This window comes from Podarcis filfolensis, assembly GCF_964270895.1.
Source record: "Podarcis filfolensis genome assembly, chromosome: 5".
Lineage (NCBI taxonomy): Eukaryota > Metazoa > Chordata > Lepidosauria > Squamata > Lacertidae > Podarcis > Podarcis filfolensis.
Window position 1 is genome coordinate 8,529,395 of NC_139608.1, and position 24,632 is coordinate 8,554,026.

Below are 24,632 nucleotides of genomic sequence, written 5' to 3' on the forward strand. Positions count from 1 at the left end.
CCTTCATCCCCCCTGCCCGGGAGAGGCTGTGCGTGTCTAAGACTCCCCCAAGAGCCGTGCTCCCTTTGAAGAGCGTACGGAGTGTGTGTGCGGCTCTTTAAAGGGAGCACTGAGCAGAGCCTCCCGCCTGCATTCACTCCATAAGACACACACACATTTCCCCTTACATTTTAGGAGGGGGAAAGTGCGTCTTATACAGCGAAAAATATGGTATATACAGCCTGGTTGCAAATGGAGGCAACTAGTTTGGCTGCGGCTGAATCCCTGGGAATCCCTGCCCATTCTCACGCAGAAGCAAGAGGCGTCATTGCAGCGCAGGTAGAGCTTGTGGCAAGCCAACCCCCCCCCCCTCAAAGTGCTTCTCACTGGCTGCCAGCCCTGATGGTTATGTTCTGCCTCCCCTGTCAAGAGGCAGCAATGCTTCTGAATAGTAGTTGCTGGAAAATGCAGGAGGGGGAGTGTTTTGTGCTCAGGTACTGCTCAGGAACCCTAAAGGCATCTGGTTGACCACCATGAGACCAGGATGCTGGACCAGACAGGTCACTGGCTGATCTAGAAGGCTCTTCTTATGCTCACTGTGCCTTCCAGATGTCCCTGGACTCCATTTCCCATAATTCCTGAGCATCAGCCACACCAGGTGGAGCTGATGAGAGTTGTAGTCCCCAAGAATCTGGAGGGCTACAGGCTCTCCATCTCTGCATTTTGGTGGTAACATGTCACATGTTGAGGGTTTTCATAGCAAACGCTCTCTGGGCTTCCTGGGGAAAGGTGGAGATTTCTGACTTCCAGTGGACATTGCATGTTTCATCTTACTCAACAAAGCCTTCTTTCTAAAAACCACGCAGGTGGTCCTTACCTTTGTAACAGCAGTCTGCCAATCCTGAAGGAAATCGGGGTGGTTCTTTTCTCTAGCTTCTGTCAGCAAGTATTTGCGTATGTTCTTTAAAGAAGAGGGGGTGGGGGACATGAACAATGGCCATTTGAATACTGCTATGAAAACATCTTAACTGAGTGCTTCCCTGCAGAGGATACCTGTGGGTACAGTGAAGAGAGTTTTCTGCTTGGACTGGAGGAGACTGGGATTAATTCTGCAATTGCCCATCGTGTGAAGCTGGGAGACCCCAAGCTCACAAGAACACCAAGCAGGCCCAACGCACAAGGTAAAAATGAAATAAACATCATACACAGGGCCTTGAGATCTTTACAGAAGGGAGCGGGGTAGAAGTGGGATTGATAAAGGGCATAAACTATTTGGAAGCTATTTAGGATTAATTTAGATACACTGGATAGGAACTGTCGCTTTCGCAAATGTGGGGTATGCATGAAATGTACTGCTGGAGAAGCAAGTCTTGAAATTATATAAACTCCTAGGGTCTGTGGCTGCAGCAGAGTTGCAAGACAAGCTTCAAGACAAGGAAACGCTACCAAACAATATAGCACCTGGCCTGGGATCCTTGAGACTGGTATGTCACTTGCCTGAAGATTAGAGTCTAATTCGCACAACAACTTCTGAACTACATCTGGGCCAGTTTCCACACTGACAGTGCTCTCTCTTTTGGGCCAAAGAGTCCTGAAATGTGTAGATTAGAAGCTTCAAAGGATTACCGAAAAAATCAGACCCCTGTGAAAGGACTGGGGGGGGGGGGCTAAGTGCTTTTTCTAAGGCCGACGCTGTTTAGTAGAACAGCTGTAACAACAAGTTGCTCTTACCTCGACACAGAACTTAAAGTGAATGCCTTGAGAGTCGTAAAACGAAATAATTCGGTTAGGGAGATTCACAGTAATTAGGGACCAGTGGACTTCCAGATGAATAGGAATTAACAAGAGCGTCTTTTTGAAGAGGTCCACCTAGTGAAGGGGAAGAGAGCACCCATCACCACAAAATACAAAGTCACGTGCAATTCAGAGAGAATGATCTCAAACCACCGTAGGAAGAGAACAGCCTGGAAACGTTTCACCCTGTGTGTATTTAAGTCACCGAAAAGCAAGTGGGTGGAGCAGCCTATTTCTCATAAGACACATTCTTCCTTCCCCTCTACTATGAAATCAAAAAACAGGGAGCCAGTGAAGCAGCAACAACTACAACGATTTTTCTTGAATATGACATGCCAAATTAAAATGTTCTGTTGTCAGGTGTAAAAGCATGTAAGCTGCGTTACTCTTGAGTTACTCTACTCATTGTAGGCTTGGAAGGCCATTGTCTTGTCAGACTTTGAGCAGAGAGACCCAGGTTCAAACGGCCACTCACTGTGCAGTCTTCAGTCAGTCACCATATCTAACTTTAACTTTAACTGCGACAAAACTTAGCTCCTTAGAAGAAAGAGAGCATACAAAATGTGATAAAAATCAGGTAGTGGTGGCACATTCTGGTTTCTGACAAAGCCAAATTAAACAAAACAAAACCCACTAGCCTTGGAGGCAGCAATGGTTACCAGGCAAGTACTACACAGACATTGAACTAGGCAAGACTTCCCAAGTGGAAGCAAGCCCTCTTGCCCCAGCCATACCCACCCAGTACATTTCCGAGCACAATTCAAAGTTGGTGCTGACCTTGAAAGCCCTAAACGGCCTCGGTCCTGTATACCTGAAGGAGCGTCTCCACCCCCATTGTCCAGCCCAGACACTGAGGTCCAGCACCGAGGGCTTTCTGGTGGTTCCCTCGCTGCGAGAAGTGAGGTTACAGGGAACCAGGCAGAGGGCCTTTTCAGTAGTGGTGCCTGCTCTGTAAAACGCCCTCCCAGCTGATGACAAGGCAATAAACAACTATCTTATCTTTAAAAGACATCTGAAGGCAGCCCTGTTTAGGGAAATTTTTAATATTTAATGCTGTATTGTTTTTAACACTCGATTGGGAGCTGCACAGAGTGGCTGGGGAAACTCAGCCAGATGGGCGGGGTATAAATAAATAGTTGTTGTTGTTGTCGTTGTTATTCAGGTAAGAGCATACATGCATGAGAACACACCCAATTATTTCTTTGCAATCCAGTGTTCTAAGTTTGGCAGCGAATGGAAGCCCCACCGCTTTCAGCAGGAGTCTGACCCGCTCAACATAAAGGCTGATCCATGGGCTAAGGCCCTTCTGGTGATAACGTAACTGCACAGAGCACTACCAACAGGCAAGATCTTGTTTCCAAGTCTGCTCCAAGTATTTGTGGGACAAGCAGAGGTGAAATGTTCTTCTTCCAATCCCTTGCAAGCCAGCTCCATTCCTACCACTAGTTGAGTCCTGATCCACGCCCTATAAAGGCTACAGGTCGAAGAAAGTGGCATTTTCAATGCTCCCCACATAAAACACTCCCAACACAGTAAAATAAAGTAAGAAAAGCAGCACGTCAGCGAGAAAGGTTCTCACTCAGCCCACTTTCTGCTCTGTTGGTTTTCTTCTTGCAAGGGGTGCTGGAAAAATATGACTCTCACCCCCACCCCCTGCCTGCGATATAAAGTCCATTCTACTGCTTCAAATTTGCTCCTTTATGTAGATTAAGCCTTAGAGCTTATAGACATTCACTTTGGGTTCCGTTTTCCTCCTCAGATGCAATTTATTTGATGCCATTTGCTTATTTAAACAGATGCTTCAATTTATTTATTTTTAAGCAGCGCGGCCGTTACTGCTTTACATCTCTTCATGCTGAATTATTCAAAATCAATATTTTTTGACAAGTGTGCTATGAGATGGCATTGGGTTTTAAGCATGAAATTAGCATTCCTAAGAGACAGCCTTCCGCACGTGAACACACGCAGCATCAGCAGCACAACGCAGCCAAAAGACAACGAAGGAGCTCTGCATTCTGCATCTAGCCTACGAGTGAAGATGTCGAAGGCATATAGAGAGGTGGAAACAGCCTTGGGCGAGTGATGAGGATGGCAGCTTAATGGATAGGACAAACATTTCTGCAAGGCAGGCTGCATGCGTTTAATACTTGATGCTGCAAGCAAAACTGCTAAAGAACATGGAAGGGATGAATAGGACCTAACTGTCTAAGTTACAGTTTTATGCACACACAAAAAAGGAGCACACTTCTACGGAAAGGGATGCCCATCCCATTGCACCTGGTGTGCACACACCGGCAAGAATGCCCAACTGCGAAAGGCAAAGAATTAGGTACACTCCTTGTGTTCTCAGCTATCGCAAGGAGGTTTCTAGCTCTCGTGCCTGCAGAGAAAAGCCTGAAACAAGGAATTTCTCAGGGCAGACACCCTTGCTCATGTGGTGGGAGCAGCAGAAAGGCCCCCACCAAGCACATAACATCCCATGAAGTAGTTGCCCAATAACCAAGATGCCAACTCGTGAATGGCCAGACGCAAGTTTCCACGTTGCTGCTTTCACTTAAGAGAAACTGCTTCAGTTCAAAGCAAAGCTGAAAAGAAGAGGCTTGAGGTGAGATTTGAACGGGGGCTTCCTGGTGCATAGTTTAACCTTAGCCATTCTTATATACAAGCCCCTTGCAGTCATGGTGAGAATTAACATTTGCTTTGAGGAGGAAGTGAGAGCAATCTTATCACAACCATCAAAAATCAGATACTCTTATTCTGGGGCAAAAGATGGAAAGCGAATGCACCCCAAGTTTAATTAAAATTCAGTCAGGTGAAACAGATGTTTGCTGCAGACTTTGAAATGCTGCACAAGGCACGAACAAAACAAAAGCAGAGATCTAGTATGCAAGCTAAGTAACAAAATCCAATTTAGCTTCCCATTCCAAGAAGCAGAACAGCACATTTCAATTTATGAGGCCCCGTTTTAAATGAATCCTTACAAAAGAGGATTGACTTTCTATCTCAAAAAAGAAAGACAAGAAAGAAAGAAAAGGAGGAGGGATGGAAGAGATCACACTCAGTAGCTACTGAGGAGATCACATTTTTGCCAAAGCAGAACTACGACAGACAGCTGAAACTCAAAGAGAGCTTGGGAACAAAATTGTGACAGCATCAAAGGGTGCAAAGGTTTCAAAAACAAGACAATTTCAAGTCAACAAAAATAAAAATAAAGGCTGACTTAAATAATTGATTTAATCAATATTCCCTCTGATAATTCATGTGCTTCCCACCAAGTGACCACTTGATCCATGTTATCAACTAAAAACAATTTCATTTACACCTGCTGCACTCCACATACCGTTTTGAACACTTTCCATTTTTACCTACAGAGGGCATGTTTTTAAAATATACCCATAGAGAGACTTTCTTATCAAAAAGAAGCCATATCAGTTTTGAGCTAAGGATAGGACTGTAGGAAGCTGTGCACTTATCTAAAACTTTGCCTATTGCTTCCGGCACTGCTTCTTTCTGCTTCACTCTGCCTTGGCCGACCCAGCCCTGCCTTCACAGGAACAGAGCAGCAAAGCAAGAAGTGCTTGTGATCAAAGGCTAGGATAGCTCAGCTGGTAGAGCACAAGGCTCTTAATCTCAGGGCTGTGGGTTTGAGCCCCACACTGGGCGAAAGATTCCTGTATTGCAGGGGGTTGGAATGGATGACCCTCACTGTCCCTTCTGGCTCTAGAATTCTATGCATAGGTTGAAGGAAGGCCTGAGAGTCACTGGGCAGGTTACAGCAACTCTGTCTTCGCAGAGTCAATATACAGTGCCCATGGGCCGCATCTAAAGTTCTCTGCCGACTAGCACAAAGGTGAGTTTTAATGTTGAGCAGACGACGCCAATGCAACAACTGCAATAGCAGAAACTCGTTGCAGAGGATTGTGCAACTCGCTGCACAAGACTGCGCAACGAAATTACCAGCAACCTTTTGGTGCGTTCCTCTTGCGCAACAACATCCCGCTGAAATAAAACATTTCGCGAGCGGAACAAGTTTACCGCTAAGTGACTTTGATTTGGGGCAAACATTGGATACAACCCTATGTTTCGAAAGTGGGCAAGACATTCCAGAAGTGGGCCCCACCAACAAAAAATGTTGCGAGTGCAGAATGCTCTCATTCATTGTGCCAACCAGCTGCACTCCTTTTTCATGCTTCCACCTCGGTTTCCTCCCCCTGCAACAGTCAGTATTGCACACACAAGCCAAGCAAGCTCAGTTCTTTCTGGATGTTTTGGAGTCTCTCCCCCACTTTAAGTACTAAAGGCAACGTATGTCTGCAAGCCTTAACAAAATAAAAAGATTCAGATATCTGAAGAAGTGTGAATGCACACAAAAGCTCATACCAATAACAAACTTAGTTGATCTCTAAGGTGCTACTGGAAGGAATCTTTTTATTTTGTTTCAACTGTGGCAGACCAACACGGCTACCTACCTGCAAGCCTTAAGTTTCCCAAAGCCTGACAGTACTTCATTTTGCACATAGATGGTGCCATTTTGCCTACATAAGGATAGCGAACTCCATTCTCCAAGTGGCCAAATACATAGGATATTTGGGAAATGATCAACATGCTTCTTCATTCGCACAGAAAAGTCTCAACGTATCTGGTAGGGGCATTGATTAGCTTTATAGTTTAACAGCAGGGCTAGCTTTGCCAATATTAATCTGAATGTAAGTTATTCCTTGAGAAACAAAAGTATTTTTACATAAATAAAATAAAAAGCTTATTGATCGACTGATTGATTGATTGATTGATCGATCGATAGAAGGAACCTGCTTTTATTCACTCTGAAGTATTTCGAAGATTTAAGGATGTGCCTTAAATAAACATTTAATAAACATCTCAAGTCTACTTTAAGTCTCTCTGCAAACAAAGCCCATTTCAGTGCTCAGTTGTGATTTAAGCAAACACCTAGAATGCTCTGGAGTACTTCAGCCCAAACACTTTGCTACATGGCTCCATATATAATTCATAGTGCTGAGTTGCTGAGCTTTCTGTAGGTTGAGGAACAAAAGCCAAGGCTGTATACTCTAAGGAGGCCATCTTTTCCTATCCTGAAGCTTGTTAGACCCTTTCTTTCTTTCTTTCTTTCTTTCTTTCTTTCTTTCTTTCACACACACACCTCTCTAAATATTTTAATAAGTCAACTCAGTTGGATATAGGAAGTCTTTCCTGTTACCCAGAGGTTTTTCCATCCACCATATTAGAGAGGAACATTCTATCTGGCAAAGGCTCCCTGGGCAGGTTTATTCTGCACTATCAAGTTTACTATTTGGGGCTTGGAAGGGTATTTCCACTAGGTCAGTGATGCTGGAGGGTAATTCCCCAGCACTTCTAGCACAAATATGCTTTCCTCGCTTCTGCTTTTGGTTTATGGCTATGTATATTCTGCAGCCGAGCCTGGGACCGTCTTTCATGCAAAACCTGTGTTTTATCAGGAAACTACAGCCTCTCAGATCTATCTTAAGCAGCCAAAGACACTCATTTATTTAAGACATTAACATGTCATTTAATCCTAAGCCCTTCTAAGTTATGTACATTAAAAAAACAAATAAAGTTGAATTTAATAATAAAACAATAAAAACTTATCATAAAACCAAATGCTACTTTAAAATGCCTGCTGGAACAAGGAAGTCTCAGTCATGTGCCTGAAGTTCTGCAAAGAGGGCGCCTGTCTAATTTCAGCTGGGAAGGAGCTCCACAGGCTCACATCCACTACAATGAATGCAATGTGTCTAATAATTATGAGCCATGCATTTGAGTCATTGCGGACTAGCTGACTGGGATGAAATACAAGGAATCAGATGGTTCTTACGATATCCTGGACCCAAATTAAGGACTTGGAAATTAATACAAGAACCTTGAACCTAGTCCAATAATTTAGCTATACACCTGCCCTGTTCCTTTAATAAACAGGGCGTTCATTTCAAATTCATTCTTCGAAATAGTTCAGTATTTCTCAGCTGTTAAGGGCTTTCAGAACACACAGAAGCCTACCTTTTTAGTCCATCGTTTTACTCCGTTATATCCTTTGGTTACCAGCTGTCTATGAAAAAAGCTGTTGAAGAAATGAACCTACAAAAGGCAGAAGAGGTCGATGACTGATCACATTCAAAGCCTCCAGTTCTAGCACAATGCACTCCAGCTGAATGCAAACCAAGATCTGCTGCACTCCAACTAAGGAAGGTTTATTTTATTAAGGGCATTTTTATACCACAGTAAAAACCTCTTAACTTGTGAAGGAGGGGAGCTTCAGCTCATAAACCATGCTGTGTGATTCTGAAGGTCCAATTTTATTATTTTAACTGTTTTGTTATGCTTATTTTATTGCATATTTTAATTAAGGATGTTTTAATACTCCAGTGGATTTGTTATTGTGTCTCTTGGTTATGTGTTGATTTACAGTTGTAAACTGCTTACATGAAATTTTGGTGTGTAAGCAATATATATATAAATTAAATAATAGTAGACGAATGTCCATACATAGCCAGTGTGTGCTGCAGAGTGGAGTTCATATGTAAATAAACAGCCAGCAGATTAAAGGATTGACTACTCCCTCCCCCTGCGCAAAGCTAGGAATAACTGTCCCCATAATTGCCCCTCTCCATTTTCCCTTAGGACCACCGCCTCGCAGACGTGGGGATACAGGGCATAGCCCGTAACTGGTTGTGCTCTTTTATCTCTGGTCGGGGACAGAGGGTGGCACTAGGGAGGGAAATGTCGTCGCACCACTCCTTGGTGTGTGGAGTGCCGCAGGGCGCAATTCTCTCCCCGATGCTTTTTAACATCTTTATGCGCCCCCTTGCCCAGATTATCCGGAGCTTTGGGCTGGGCTGTCACCAATATGCTGATGACACTCAGCTCTATCTGCTGATGGATGGCCACACCGACTCGGCCCCGAACACACTGACCAGATGCTTGGAAGCTGTGGCTGGATGGTTTCGTGGGAGCCGATTGAAACTAAATCCTTCGAAGACAGAGGTCTTATGGCTAGGTCGGGATGGCATGGGGATGAGGGACCAACTCCCTTCTCTTGCGGGGGCCCAATTAGTGCCATTGCCTTCCGTTAAGAGTTTGGGTGTAATCCTTGACGCCTCCCTTTCCATGGAGGCGCAAGTTACAGCAACAGCCAAGGCGACATTTTTCCACCTTCGCCGCATCAAGCAGTTGGTCCCTTACCTTTCCCGCCCCGACCTGGCCACAGTGATCCATGCAACGGTCATCTCCAGGCTTGACTACTGTAATTCGCTCTACGCGGGGCCCTTGAAGCTGTCCCAGAAACTCCAGCAGGTACAGAATGCTGCAGCGAGGCTCCTCACGGGGTCTCTGCCATGGGAGCATATTCACCCAGTGCTTTTCAAGCTGCACTGGCTCCCGGTGGAGTACAGGGTCAGATTTAAGGTGCTGCTTTTGACCTTTAAAGCCCTTCACGGCCTAGGACCCTCGTACCTACGGGACCCTCTCTCCTGGTATGCCCCACGGAGAGCCTCAAGGTCCATAAATAACAACACCCTTGTGGTCCCAGGCCCTAAGGAAGTTAGATTGGCTTCAACCAGAGCCAGGGCCTTTTCAACTCTGGCTCCGGCCTGGTGGAACGCCCTGCCTCATGAGACCAGGGCCCTGCAGGATCTGATTTCTTTCCGCAGGGCCTGTAAGACAGAGTTGTTCCACCTGGCCTTTGGCTTGGAGCCAATTTGATTCCCTCCCTCCTTCTCTTTCTTTTTTCTTTTCCTTCTCCTCCTGCGATGAGGCTACATTTTAATATTTTAATGTTCCATTATTTTAATGTTGTTTTTTATTTTTGTTTTTAAGTTGTAATCATTCATCTTGTTTTTATTATTGCTTGTAAGCCGCTCTGAGCCCGGCCTTGGCTGGGGAGGGCGGGGTATAAATAAAAAATAATTATTATTATTATTATTATTATTATTATTATTATTATTATTATACTTTTAAGCCACCTTTCTTCCCCTATCCAATTGATCTACTGTTGCATAATACAGAACCAAGTAAAAGAAGCTCACCTTGTCAGGGACTGCGTCCATTATTAGCTCGCCATACATGTTGATAATCTGAAAGAATTTAGAGAAGAAGAAAGTTGAAACTTTATTAGGGAGGAAAATCACATTATATTTGTGAATTGCTCCTCTGCAATGCTCAATGTCCCTTTCATGGATCACTGCCTTGCCGTGGCGAAGGGGCTTGAATAACTCGGAGAAGCTATGAGCTATGCCGTGCAGGGCCACCCAAGATGGACAGGTCATAGTGGAGAGTTTTGACCAAACATGATCCACCTGGAGCAGGAACCGGCAAGCCACTCCAGTATCCCTGCCAAGAAAACTCCATGGACAAAGACAAAAGGCATATAAAAGTTATGACGCTGGAAGATGAGCCCCTCAGGTCGGAAGGCATCCAACATGCTACTGAGGAAGAGCTGAGGACAAGTACAAGTAGATTCAGAGCTGATGAAGCGGCTGGGCCAAAGCCGAAAGGACGCTCAGTTGCAGATATGCCTGGAAGCGAAAGGAAAGTCCAATGCTGTAAAGAAAAATATTGCATAGGAACCTGGAATGTAAGAACCATGAACCTTGGTAAGTTGGATGTGGTCAAAAATGAGATGGCAAGAATAAATATTGACATCCTGGGCACCAGTGAACTAAAATGGACGGGAATGGGCGAATTCAGTTCGGATGACCATCATATCTACTACTGTGGGCAAGAATCCCATAAAAGAAATGGAGTGGCCCTCATAGTCAACAAAAGAGTGGCAAAAGCTGTATTGGGATGCAATCTCAAAAATGATAGAATGATCTCGATACGAATCCAAGGCAGACCTTTTAACATCACAGTAATCAAGTTTATGCACCAACCACTGGTGCTGAAGAAACTGAAATTGACCAGTTCTATGAAGACTTACAACACCTTATAGAATTGACACCAAAGAAGGATGTTCTTCTTATTATAGGGGATTGGAATGCTAAAGTAGGGAGTCAAGAGATAAAAGGAACAACTGGCAAGTTTGGCCTTGGAGATCAAAACGAAGCAGGGCAAAGGCTAATAGAGTTCTGCCAAGAGAACAAGCTGGTCATCACAAACACTCTTTTCCAACAACACAAGAGACGACTCTACACATGGACATCACCAGATGGGCAGCATCGAAATCAGATTGATTATATTCTCTGCAGCCAAAGATGGAGAAGCTCTATACAGTCAGCAAAAACAAGACCTGGAGCGGACTGTGGCTCAGATCATCAGCTTCTTATAGCAAAATTCAAGCTTAAACTGAAGAAAGTAGGAAAAACCACTGGGCCGGTAAGATACAATCTAAGTCAAATCCCTTATGAATACACAGTGGAAGTGAGGAACAGGTTTAAGGATTTAGATTTGGTGGACAGAGTGCCTGAAGAACTATGGATGGAGACTCGCAACATTATACAGGAGGCAGCAACGAAAACCATCCCAAGGAAAAGGAAATGCAAGAAAGCAAAGTGGCTGTCCAACGAGGCCTTACAAATAGCGGAGGAGAGAAGGCAAGCAAAATGCGAGGGAGATAATGAAAGATACAGGAAATTGAATGCAGATTTCCAAAAAATAGCAAGGAGAGACAAGAAGGCCTTCTTAAACGAGCAATGCAAAGAAATAGAGGAAAACAACAGAATGGGAAGAACCAGAGATCTGTTCAAGAAAATTGGAGATATGAAAGGGACATTGCGTACAAAGATTACAATAAAGGACAAAGGTGGTAAGGACCTAACAGAAGCAGAAGACATCAAGAAGAGGTGGCAAGAATACACAGAGGAATTATACCAGAAAGATATGGATGGCTCGTACACCCCAGGTAGTGTGGTTGCTGACCTTGAGCCAGACATCCTGGAGAGTGAAGTCAAATGGGCCTTAGAAAGCACTGCAAAAAACAAGGCCAGTGGAAGTGATGGTATTCCAGCTGAATTACTTAAAATTTTAAAAGATGATGCTGTTAAGGTGCTACACTCAATATGCCAGCAAGTTTGGAAAACACAGCAGTGGCCAGAGGATTGGAGAAGATCAGTCTACATCCCAATCCCAAAGAAGGGCAGTGCCAAAGAATGCTCCAACTACCGCACAATTGCACTCATTTCACACGCTAGCAAGGTTATGCTTAAAATTCTACAAGAAAGGCTCAAGCAGTATATGGACCAAGAACTCCCAGAAGTGCAAGCTGGATTTAGAAGAGGCAGAGGAACCAGAGACCAAATTGCAAACATGCGCTGGATTATGGAGAAAGCTAGAGAGTTCCAGAAAGACATCTACTTCTGCTTCATTGACTATGCAAAAGCCTTTGACTGTGTCGACTACAGCAAACTATGGCAATTTCTTAAAGAAATGGGAGTGCCTGATCACCTCATCTGTCTCCTGAGAAATCTCTATGTGGGACAAGAAGCTACAGTTAGAACTGGATATGGAACAACTGATTGGTTCAAAATTGGAAAAGGAGTACGGCAAGGCTGTATATTGTCTCCCTGCTTATTTAACTTATATGCAGAATTCATCATGCGAAAGGCTGGGCTGGATGAATCCCAAGCCGGAATTAAGATTGCCGGAAGAAATATCAACAACCTCAGATATGCAGATGATACAACCTTGATGGCAGAAAGTGAGGAGGAATTAAAGAACCTTTTAATGAGGGTGAAAGAGGAGTGTGCAAAATATGGTCTGAAGCTCAACATCAAAAAAACGAAGATCATGGCCACTGGTCCCATCACCTCCTGGCAAGTAGAAGGGGAAGAAATGGAGGCAGTGAGAGATTTTACTTTCTTGGGCTCCATGATCACTGCAGATGGTGACAGCAGTCACGAAATTAAAAGACGCCTACTCCTTGGGAGAAAGGCGATGGCAAACCTAGACAGCATCTTAAAAAGCAGAGACATCACCTTGCCAACAAAGGTCTGTATAGTTAAAGCTATGGTTTTCCCAGTAGTGATGTATGGAAGTGAGAGCTGGACCATAAAGAAGGCTGAGCGCCGAAGAATTCATGCTTTTGAATTATGGTGCTGGAGGAGACTCTTGAGAGTCCCATGGACTGCAAGAAGATCAAACCTCTCCATTCTGAAGGAAATCAGCCCTGAGTGCTCACTGGAAGGACAGATCCTGAAGCTGAGACTCCAATACTTTGGCCACCTCATGAGAAGAGAAGACTCCCTGGAAAAGACCCTGATGTTGGGAAAGATGGAGGGCACAAGGAGAAGGGGATGACAGAGGACGAGATGGTTGGACAGTGTTCTCGAAGCTACAAACATGAGTCTGACCAAACTGCGGGAGACAGGGGAAGACCGAAGTGCCTGGCATGCTCTGGTCCATGGGGTCACGAAGAGTCAGACACGACTAAACGACTAAACAACAACAACAACAATGCTCAATGTATCTGGTCATTCTCTGAATGAATTGCTAGAAGCCAGGATACATATGCTGCACATTAAAAATAGATTCTGGACAATCCAACAACAAAGAAAGCTGAATTCTGCAACCTGAACAATTTAGAATGAATCAATTTACTCTGTTTTTGCTAGTAGCAATGAGTTACACTGGAGACTGAAAGTCTTATTCTCTGGAGGTTTATTTTGCCACCTTTTCAGCTTCTGAGATTGCAGCAGCTACTGCCCCCACACATACAAGATTGCAACCGTGAGGACTGGAATCCCACCCACCCACAGTGTCAGATTTAAAACAGAGACTGCCCCAAATGGCAGCTCACTCCATCTTGCAAGAGGTGTGATTTCTGCTCTTTAAAAAAAGATGCACATGTTCGTTTTGTACCAGTGTACTCCCAACATTTTTCCACCAAAAAATAAGGGAAACATGGCTCTGTTCTCTATGGCAGAGGAGGTCCTTCTTCCTCCAATTACATTCACACGGACAATGTGTTCAGGAATAAGTTTACAATGCTGCTATGTCCTTCATTTATTTTATCTAAAGCATTTTTACTTTGCTTTTCAACCAAAGGGGCTCCCAGAGTGGCTTACATATGATTAGTACAAACTTACTTACAGGCTTACAATCTAAATTGCACAACACAAAATCAGCCTGGGGGGAGGAGGAAAGACCAACGAATAAAGCAAACCCACACAACAATTCTTAAAGTTGCACAGTAATTCTTAGAATGACCAGATATAATATGCACAGCTTTACCTCTATGAAGCTCAGAGAGCCAGACCTGAGAAAACCGTGAGCTAATTGAGCCTTTCTTCATTAAGTCAGGTAGCTCACTGAAGATTAACATATTTGTATGTATCCATGGAGATTAAGGGACACTTTGTGACCTGCAGTTACACCCTGGCATTGAGGGAAATGACTTTGTGGGTGTATTGTAGCAGATTTGACACATGCAGATTTGACACATGCACTCCAATATACAGTGGTACTTCAGGTTAAGTACTTAATTCGTTCCTGAGGTCCGTACTTAACCTGAAACTGTTCTTAACCTGAAGAACCACTTTAGCTAATGGGACCTCCTGCTGCTGCCGCACCGCCAAAGCACGATTTCTGTTCTCATCCTGAAGCAAAGTTCTTAACCTGAAGCACTGTTTCTGGGTTAGCTGAGCCTGTAACCTGAGGTACCACTGTATAAACTAGGCACCAAATGCCTCCTTAAACCAGGATTACAGTTGCAAAAAAAGAATGCCTAGTTGCCATTTTTGGGCCAGAGAGCTCAAAAGTCGTATTTTTCAATTTTGGTTCCTGAAATTCATTCTGATTGTGCAGATAAAATATAATGGATAAAATTTTACAGGATGTGTTGCTAGTGTGTGAAAACAGTCAAGATCCAAGGATCCCCAGGCATGCACCTCCAGACGGTAGAGGCTGGCTTGATATGTAGCAGATAGGCAGAGTCCTTTGTGAAGCAGAAATTCTCTTTTCAATCCAGAAAGAGGCTACTATTTCACATTGTATACAGATTTCCACAAATATGCAAAAGCATGTGGTATAACAGGAATCTAGACCTGACCACACAAGATAGGGTGTAAGGATGTAAATATTTTTTTCCCCTAGACCGACAGGCAGAGCAAGTTCCATGCTCACATCTTGTCTTAGAGAATTTTCAAATCTCATTTTTAGGCAGCGATGCGAATCACCACTGAATGTAGCAGACAAGTATGAGAAGGAAGCAGTCATGGTTATTTGCTTTACAATTTTGTCTTATTCTACTGTTGCAGTCAACCATCTTTGCAAGCTTCATTTTCTCATTCCGCTAAGTAAGAATGCAAATTTTGAAGGATGCACTAATCCTAGCCTGGATTATATGTTTCAAACCCAGCATTCAAATTCTAATTAGACAGTCTAGTTCTGTACAAATCAAGCCACTTACTTACACCATAGCAATCTAACCAATTTGAACCCAGAACCAGATTAAGGGGGCAATTCCAAAACAAGGTCTACTAGGATGAACTCCAACGAAGCTGAGAGGTTATCCTGTCTTAACTTCCTCATACTCAACTCAGTGGTCCACTGGCTTATGTCCCCCACGGAAGGGCATTCCATAATACAGTCATACCTCGGGTTGAAGTAGCTTCAGGATAAGTATTTTTGGGTTGCGCGCTGCGGCAACCCGGAAGTAACGGAGCGCGTTACTTCTGGGTTTCGCCACTCGTGCATGAGCAGACGGTCAAAATGACACATGCATGCGTGGAAGCGGCGAATCGTTCGCTTCTGGATGTGAAAGGGGCTCCGGAACAGATCCCATTCGCATCCAGAGGTAGCCCTGTATAGGACCAACCAGTCATGAGGTCAACTAATGTACACATGACAGTGGCCAAGCCAACCCTGTTCAGGAAAGGGGTTATTGGTATATCAATGTAAGCTGATAATAGGTGCTCCTCACTGGAGAGATCACCTGAACCTCTGGTGACAAATATGGACCTAGGAACACCCTTGAATGTACACACACAAACACGCACCAATCAATTATATTAGTAGTGACTTGAATGGTTCCTTCCCTCCCAAATCACACACCCTTCCAGCAGTATGCCAACTGGGTAGGAGAGACTTTTGAATAAATGTGTTTTTAAAAAAGTTTTTTTTAAAAAAAGATGACCTTGGATCGGAGTTTTAACAGACGTTATTGAAGATCAGGGAATTCTCGCATTGCAGACACCTCTACTGGATAACCCTTGCCTTTTCTAAACTCTAGAACTCATTTCCCACAATAAGGTCAAGATCCATGAAGACAGTATAGAAGCAGGTTAATGTTTTGCACCCTGCTCCAAAGAAAACCCAACATCCCTTCAACCTGGAAGCAAGGCAACAGTACCATGATGGTGTGACTGAAAGCACCATTTTAAGCAGCAGAATCTGCAATTGCTCTCACCTGATCGTTTAGCCAGTTCTGACCGTCCAACGTTGTCAAATCATCCATATCCAGCATGTGCTTGTTATAGAAGACCCGGAAATTGCAAGTGGAAGATTTGGGATGCCTCGTCTGATACTTCATGATTTCCTTGGTGATGAATGGCTTTCTGGAACAGGCAGCCGAGAAAGAGATAAGACAATGCAAAGTTATCCCAGCACATTTGATATGCAGCTCTGCGTAGCCATAGGGAGCCAGTGGAATCCAGAAAGTGAATCAGCAGAGCGAAGAATTAAGAGATAGCTACTAACCTATAGGAGAAGTCTTCATTAAAGACTTCCTTTAATCTTCCCATAACATCCTTTTCACAGAGTGGAATTAGACTGCCATATTTCTTCATTACTTCATCTAGGAATCCTTATAAATAGAGAGAGGGGGTTTTTTTGAAGAAGAAAAAGTATGCATAGGAGCAGCAGTTGCATAGGAATCAGATGACTTATTTCTATGGTTGAGTTTCTACGACCCATTTTCAAGTCAGAATGGGAACAGTACAAAATTGACGTACAAGGTTGACAATGACACAATGACAAGTCCCAGACTTGGACCCCTGTTCAAATGAGCATAGACATACACTTTCTGCAGAGCCACAGTGTCTCTGTAGTACTGTGAAGGGGAGTGAGCATGCACTCATGAAGGGCTTAGCACCCACCCTAGTCCCTCCTAGAGAGCAAGAAGCATAAAATGGTTTCTAGGGCTTGCCTAAAATAAACCTGATAAGCGGGGTACTTGTGATCCTAAATCCAACCCAAAAGAGAAGCATGCTACAATCTCTCTCCAGATATGAGGTTTCCTGCAGCCCAAGTGAAACGAATTGGGGGTTGGGGCGTGTCACACAGCTGTAGTGCTTAATTAATTGCACCTTTGGTGTACAGCATTTCTAGGCAGATGAAAGAGTTTCCAATCAGCACATCATCAATTTACATTACATGGCTTGGGAGAAGAGATACGTACCCCTAACATCTGGATGAAATTGCGGTTCTGTTCGCATACCGTTACGCTGAGGCAGAGATGGACAAAAAATAAACGTGGAATACGCAGCCCTTTAGATGGCAGTAATCAGACTGCGTTTCTCGAAACTTAACATCTTAAATTTTGAAAGACCAGTTAGGAATAATTGCAGGGAGGGGAAGAAGCCTACAGAAGTGCAAAAACGAACCTTCCGGGGTCTGAATGCAGGACAGGTGCTATACGAGCCCTGACTGCAATCAACCCAAATCAATTAGATGTTCAGAGAATAGAGTCATGGGAATGCACACCAAATCCATTTCAAAATTGTGGGCACCCTCTACTTACATTGTGACAAGGAGAAATATTTTTAAACCCATTGTACACACCAAGTAACCACCGACACCATGGAACATTTCTAGCAGGAATTGCAACAAGCCAAGGACTCAAACACCCCTGCATTCCAGAATGGAATTGGCCTGTGCCAGATGGATACCACTTAGGACACACCAACAGCTCAATCTACACTGGGCTGCCAAGAGGGGAGTACAGGGGATACGGATCTACTGAGCTCACAGTTAGCAAGTAGCTTCACTCCTTTCATTACCCATCTCATTAAGCACTCAGATTCTTATTTCAATATGGAAGACGGGCAACTCTAGCATGTATTGAGATTAAGCCTCCAGTCTGGGTTCTCCTAAGTATCTGGGGCCACAATAAGCAGACAAAGCGTTCTGAAGAGTTAAACTGCCTCTTGATTTTGGCTCCAACCCCCAATTGCGCCAGTCTCAATTTCGTCCCATAACAAGCCCATCAAATGAAACACCACCACCAATGCACTGTGATTGCAACCCACTGGTTTATCATGCAACTGCGCTATCAAAGGGCAGGTACGATCTGTAACCCATCAAGCTTAAAACAGTCCAGCAGCCATTACTAAGGTCCATCAGGTACTAAGACTGCGGCTCTTGCAATCCCAGGCAGGCAAGCAAAAGCCAGGGCTTCGCTGCATTCCTGCAAAAGCCACAGTATGTGGCTTGGAGGATCATTAGAACGACAAGGACAGGCCAGCTGAACTGCTGTGTGTGCAACATCCTAATCTCAAACCCACAATAAATATAGCAAGAAGTACAATAGTGCATAAAATGTCATTATAATCTACAGGGACAGCACTTAGATTCATAGCATAAATAAACAAAACCAGCAATAAGCATTAAGAGAGTGTTGCTATATACCACAAAGCCACACAGCCAACTGCTCGTCACTGACGCAAGAAGCTCTCTGGCTGCTTCTTTTCCCACTCTTTTGGGTCCCTGATTTCTGTCCTGTGCTTCCTCTCAGAGGCTCATCATGAGGGCTTTTACAGTACGGGTGATCTAAGAGCTCTGCACCAAATACGTCCATGTTTATGGGCCCTTCCACCTCCATCTGACCACTGTCCTCATTTTGCGCCAGCTCCACGGAAGCAGGCCCATTAGCAAAGCCGTCATTTGTGCCCAAATCCGCCCTGGAGGGCCCCAGCACTGTCTCGCCGGCACCCGTAAACTGATTTGTTCCTCCATCTCCTGGACCTAAAACCGAGCTTTCTTTCTCTGTCACAGAGACGAAACTATCAGGGCAGCTGTCCAGTGCGGGTGCCTTCCGCGCTTCCTCCTTGTGAGTAGGCTGTGCTCCACATGCCGCTTCTGCTCCATGCAACTCCGGCACGCAGGGCTCAGCGATGCCATTTTGGTCTCTGGGCGCAAGTTCCTTGTAATGGAGCTCCCTGCACGGCAAGCGTGCGCCCTGGGTGAGGCAGGCGTCAGGCAGGTGTGTTTGACTCTCCTCAATCAATGGTCCTGGCATATGACTGTTCATATCTGACAAGCTGAACAGGTTCCAGGGGGATTTACTTTTCAGTTTCCAAGAGGGAAGCGAGGCCCCAGAGACTCCTCGGCGGAGGTCCTCTTGCCAATCTCTGCTTACTTTCTCCACCCAGCTCGGCCTCCTTATGCTCAACTTGCACGTCTTGCCTCTCCAAAACCTGGGACGAGATTTCGCGATTCTAATCCAAAACTTGACCGCAGAAAGTTTCTTATACATCATAAATACAGATCTGTTTTTTAAAGTACACCTTTTAAATCTAGGCCTCCTCCTAATAGTCAGGAGGTCACAAGTTCCATTTTGCTCCAGGCCTTGGCAGCAGCACTTCCTTCTGGAGTTGTTCAGAACCTCAACGCCACCGTTATTGCTCTCGCCCACCTTCCGAGCAAGACCATCCTCTTTTACCAGGAAGGTAGTATTGCTGGTCTCGGTGCTGTACTGCTTGCTTTGAGAAGGCTTTGAGTCAACCGTTAAACTGCAAAATTTATTCAGAAGTTCTTCGCTCTGAAAGGATGTGCCACCCAGCTCCTCTGCCACTGTAACAGGTCCTCCACTTTTGCACCAAGGAAAAAAGCTTCTGTGTATGTTTTGTGGAAAGGTGCAGTTTTCAAAAGGTACAACTTGCTGGGGGTTTGCATTTAGGAACACTTCAGGAGCCCACTTCCTCTGGAGCCAAAGACTCTTGCTTCTGCAGGGCTTCGTTTGTTTCAGGCTCACAGGTGTCCAAGTGCCTCGCCTCCCTCCTTTAAGTAGAGAAAGACGGTTCCTTTGGAAGCAGTACTGCTTCAGCCCCCAAAATCCCACCGTCCATTTTCGATAACCGGCCAGCAACCGACTTCTCCGCTGTATTTTTCTCCTATGCTCTTTCATTTTTCTGCTGCATTATGATCTCGAAGTGCAGCTGCAACAGCAAAGGAAACACAAGAAAGAAACAAGTCACACCGCAGAAAACTTAAAAAGTTCCATCATTCAAAGCCCTCCAGCAACACAAAATGTTCAGAACCCATTTTTTGCATGCAGCAAGGTAAGTTTCCTCAGGGAGACTGCAGAGACATACCAGGGACTATGGCTTCTTTCCTGATCATTAAAAACTTGCTGTTTGATTGGACCAGAGGCAACCACACCCTTGCCTATCGGTGCAATGCAGAAGAACTCAAGTCTCTCCTGTTTACTGATCTGTGTTAAAGATGCCCATTTCGCCAGAGCTACACTTGACATGGTTCAAATTTTGACTTCCACCCCAATTTGTTGAGCCACTCCTTATTCCTCCAGTCGCCAATGTGCCCCCAATTCTGCATGTGTATTTGCATCCCTTTGCAAACCAGATCATAGCTGTTAACGTTTTCCGTTTTTTAAGGGAAATTCCCTTATTCTGAATAGGATTCCTCACAAGGGAAAAGTTGACAGCTATGAACCAGATGTCTACTGTGCTGCCAGGAAGACAAGAGGTTATGGGAAAATTTGAGAAAGGCATCTTGGGAAATAAGCTACTTTTCCTTTAAGATCTGGTGGGAGAGCAGTGGCTAGCAATACAAGACAGTTTCTCCTCCCAGGCGCAGATGTCCTCAAAATGCCACTAAGCTCAGGGACATGGCCCCATCTGCAATATGGCAGCAATGCTAGCCTACCTTGCAGGGTTACTGAGAAATTGTTTGTGAAGTGTTTCCAACACCTGAGGCATTATTCCAGCCTTCCCCATCTGGAGGGAACAACTTCCATCAGACTGAGCCAGCACAACTGGGAGCTGTGATCCAAACCTTCTAGAGAGCACCAGGTTGTGAAAGACAACACCATACAAATACTTATTATGAAATGTATAACCTCACCCCTAGCCAGTTTGAACTGTCTTATTTTTTCAGCACAGTGAAAAATTGCACAGTGTTGCAGGCTATTTGTAACTGGTATTATTATTATTATTATTATTATTATTATTATTATTTTAAAAAAGAGAAGACAACCCAAGTATGCTAAACAGAATTAGGAAGCAGTCAGAAAAAAAGAACAGAAATTATCATATGTGGTGGACATGGCAATTTTCAAAGAAAAAGGGGGAGAGAGAGAGAGACCTTAATATGAATGACAGGACATGAGATTGTTTTGGATCTCATTTTTGTTTTTTATAAACAAAATTAGGAAGCATCAACTACAGAGCAAAGGGGCTAGACTGAAAGTTACAGTCTGCTTAAATAGCCCAATTAAAATTAAAATGTGCTTTTGAAAAGAATTGGATTTCTGTTATCCTTTTCAAGTAATTAATTAGTATATTTAAAGAAGATTTACAAGAATTGCTGTATTTAATTAGTTAATAGTGCTTAGGTTTAGCTATAAAGTTTATTTATTGAAGAACTGTATTTAGAATTTGCAGATATAAACTTTACGCAATCTTTTTTTAAAAAAATCACTATAAAACTGCAAATACACATTGTGAGCAAGGCTGGAAAAATCCCATTTAGCGCCTTCAGTTTACTTTGCTCCTTAACTTGACCCTTATTTGTGTGTTCTGATACATTAGATCTGTGGAAGGGAGAGTGCGGACCAACAAGCTAGCTCTGCCTTACCTTGCAGTCCTCATCTCCAATCATATATTGGCGGCAAACGTCTGCAAAAGGGAGCAAACAGGTAGGGTCCCCTGTGAAATTTGGAACTCCTGAAAGAGCAGGCTTCCAAGTTGCACAGGCAGCCTGGGCAAGGAGAAATGACTCTTCACTTCAGGGCAATCTGACATGGTGCAGTTCTTCATCACATGAGGGATCAGGATGCATACAGGGCTCTATAACACCCTGGAAAAGATCCCCCAAACATGCCAACACCTGGACAAGTACTGTGCTTCCGAGAACTATGTCACGCTTTTGTCCACCATAAGGGAGACAAAAGCAGAACTAGCAGTTCTGCCAGGAAGTAGATAGTAGTTTGATGTGACAGTGGAAACTTAAGCCCTTCCCTGTGACCCAAATTGTTCATTCTTGGCCACTTTATTTTACCTTGGCTTTATACTGCCAGGGTCCTTTACAGACCTTCCCTTCAAGTCTCCACCAGTCCAACCCCACTGCCATGGTGATGTGTAATGCAAGAGCATGAACAGTGAAAGCTTCTTCTGTTACAGTTAGATACAGGAGCAATCAGCAACCAGTAAAGAGGACCTCTTGAGGAGAAGTGTATGTTGATTAGTGCATAGCTCAATACAACAAAAGTCAGAACAAAGTTGAAGGAAGGAAATACGGGGAAGGTAACGGAAAAGCAAGGGAGGGAAGCTTAACAGACTACAGGAAGCACAAGAGTCATACTTTCAGGAACTGTCAATGCCTGTTTGCTGAAGAGGTTCAATTGGAAGGAAGGCAGGTGGCTCGCTGAATAGAAACGGTGAAAAAGTAATCCTTTAAGCATTGCTGAAGTGAGATGAAAAGTACATTTGGAGGATACCCAGTGCTTTTCGAAACGTGCAGCTGCTGATGAAAGTGCAAGAGAGGATCAAAAATAGCTTCTGTTGCACACTTGAGAGCAAGAGGAAGGAAGGAAGGAAGGAAGGAAGGAAGGAAGGAAGGAAGGAAGGAAGGAAGGAAAAGCCAAGGGCAAAGGCAGTGCTGCTCAGCAGCCCACATATTCCTCTGAATACACAAGAAGCAACTTACTGCCTCTCAGCTAGATATATTTTCCCAGGCTCAAATAAGCTACCCTTCAAGGTTGCCATGCTATGAAACTTAATGTGATCCGTCACTTGACATGTGCTCTTAGAAATCGGTGCAGCTAGGGCCTCTCTTCAGGAGTCGGTGTGGCAAAATTAGGAGCATTAGATGTCAGAATATAAGAGCCATACTGGATCAGACTAGACACCTGCCTAGTTCAGCATCCCACTTCCCACAGTGAGAAACCAAAAGCATATGGGAAGCATATGGGAAAACCAAAAGTAGAACCTTGATAGAACTGCCTTCTCTCACAGCTGTACCCCAGCAGCTGGTATTCAGATGCATATTGTCTGAACCTGGAGGGAGCATATAGGCATCACGAGTATATATTGCTGCAGAACCAAACTGAGAACAAGAACCGTAAGACAGTACATAGGCATGATAATAGCCTTCTTATGGGCAACAAAAGAGCCTGGCATCTCCACCATCTGGAGGTGCATTTCTGGAAATCATTGAATCCTGACTGTTTTCACACACTTCTACCCCATCCTGTAGAATTCTATCAAGTTATATTTTATCTGAACAATCAGAATGAATGTCAGGAGCCCAAATGCTTTTTCTGTGCACACTGAGCAGGAGCAGTGAACAAATTATAGCTAATTGGTGTAGCTTCTCTTCAATTACCCCACCGCCCTGCTCACAGTTGTGAAGAATATTATTACGTTATGAATGGTCCGTGTCACCATTAAGAAAGAGAGGTAGGAATAGGCCAATGTATATGTGTGTGGACTTTCCCTGGATTACGTGACTTTTCTTCTTTAAGTTCTCAAAGTTGCTAACCTAGCTCAAGGCTGTCATCTGAACTATCCAGATGTTTAACTGAGAATCAATCACAGTCTGTCCATCATTTGAAAAAGAAGACTAGGCATTCCGTTTTGGTGACTGAAACGTTGGTTCAAGGAGCCATTTGGCCCCTACCTTATATATCTTGGGTTTCTAACACTGGACTCTGTAGGACTAGGACCTAGAAGACCTGGGTTCAAATCCCCACTCAGTCATGAATTTCACTGTGTGTTACTGTCCTCTCTGTATAACCTGTTTTGCTATGGCTGGTTACAACCCTCCAAATACCACTAATTGTAAAAGGAACCAAATAAATTCTTTACAAAAAAATAGAGAGTGCTGCTACATTTGGGGGGGGGGGCAACTAGCCATTCTGTTTTTGCACATATAACCCAGGTTCCAGGAGCCATGTGGTGAACAGCTTTCCATCCCAGTTTCTAACACTGCCTGTCTGGTTGCTTTAGGTTCTCAACTCCCATCAGGTCCAGCCAGTATAGCCAATGGCCAAGAACAATAGGCACTGGAGTCAAACAATTGTTTTGTCTAACTCTGCTTAGGGGTGGGGAAAAAGGTTCTGAGTATGCACATACTATTAACATTAAAATAGCTTGCTGCTGCTCTTTCCCCCATTCCCATGCCAGTACCAAAAACCGCAACAAAGCATGAAGATAGAAGCACAAACAGAACAGAAAGTTCAACTCATTAGCCTCTGTTTTCACTGCTCAGACAACAGTGAGCAGCAGAAATTCTTATGCACGGAAAGTTCCGCACATTCAAAGAGGCTACTGAAGCCTTCCTAGAGTTTTGTCCACACTTTTTCTTTTTTGGAAGCTTTCGTGACAATAAAAGCTTCAATATACTATCCACAGAAGGGCAGAGCATCAGGAGTTCTAGCTGACACCATGAACTGGACAAAATCAATTCATTTTACACATTTAAAAGTTAAAACTATATCACATCAGTGTTTTGTTTTTAGGAGACTTGTATGTGCTGCACAAGACATTACTGCAAACCAGACATTTTATTCTAGTACAGTACCAACATTTGAGGGCTGACCGCATCATTGGCAAGTGACAAAAGCAACAAAGGCAAACTCCAAAAGCAGAAGTGGACAACTTACTCAGTGCCAGGGGGCAAACTGGAAAGATGTGACTAGAAAACAATTGCTAATC

The 24,632-nt window shown here is 44.0% G+C and overlaps 1 protein-coding gene across 3 annotated transcripts in view; it reads right to left on the reverse strand.

Moving 5' to 3' along the window:
- The window catches only part of SENP5 (SUMO specific peptidase 5), a 34,540-nt gene that overhangs the window by 4,530 nt on the left and 5,378 nt on the right, over positions 1–24,632 (reverse strand). For 2 of the 3 annotated variants that reach the window (XM_083612798.1, XM_083612799.1), the window contains exons 2-8: positions 18,367–19,895; positions 16,438–16,543; positions 16,148–16,295; positions 9,831–9,878; positions 7,807–7,884; positions 1,711–1,848; positions 857–940 (exon numbers count right to left, since the gene is read on the reverse strand). In XM_083612798.1, the coding sequence (XP_083468924.1) occupies positions 857–940; positions 1,711–1,848; positions 7,807–7,884; positions 9,831–9,878; positions 16,148–16,295; positions 16,438–16,543; positions 18,367–19,864 (2,100 nt within the window). In that variant the 5' untranslated portion in view covers positions 19,865–19,895. Of the gene's footprint in view, positions 1–127; positions 941–1,710; positions 1,849–7,806; positions 7,885–9,830; positions 9,879–16,147; positions 16,296–16,437; positions 16,544–18,366; positions 19,896–24,632 lie in introns of all 3 variants that reach the window. The other variant, XR_014547892.1, reaches the window with a different exon arrangement.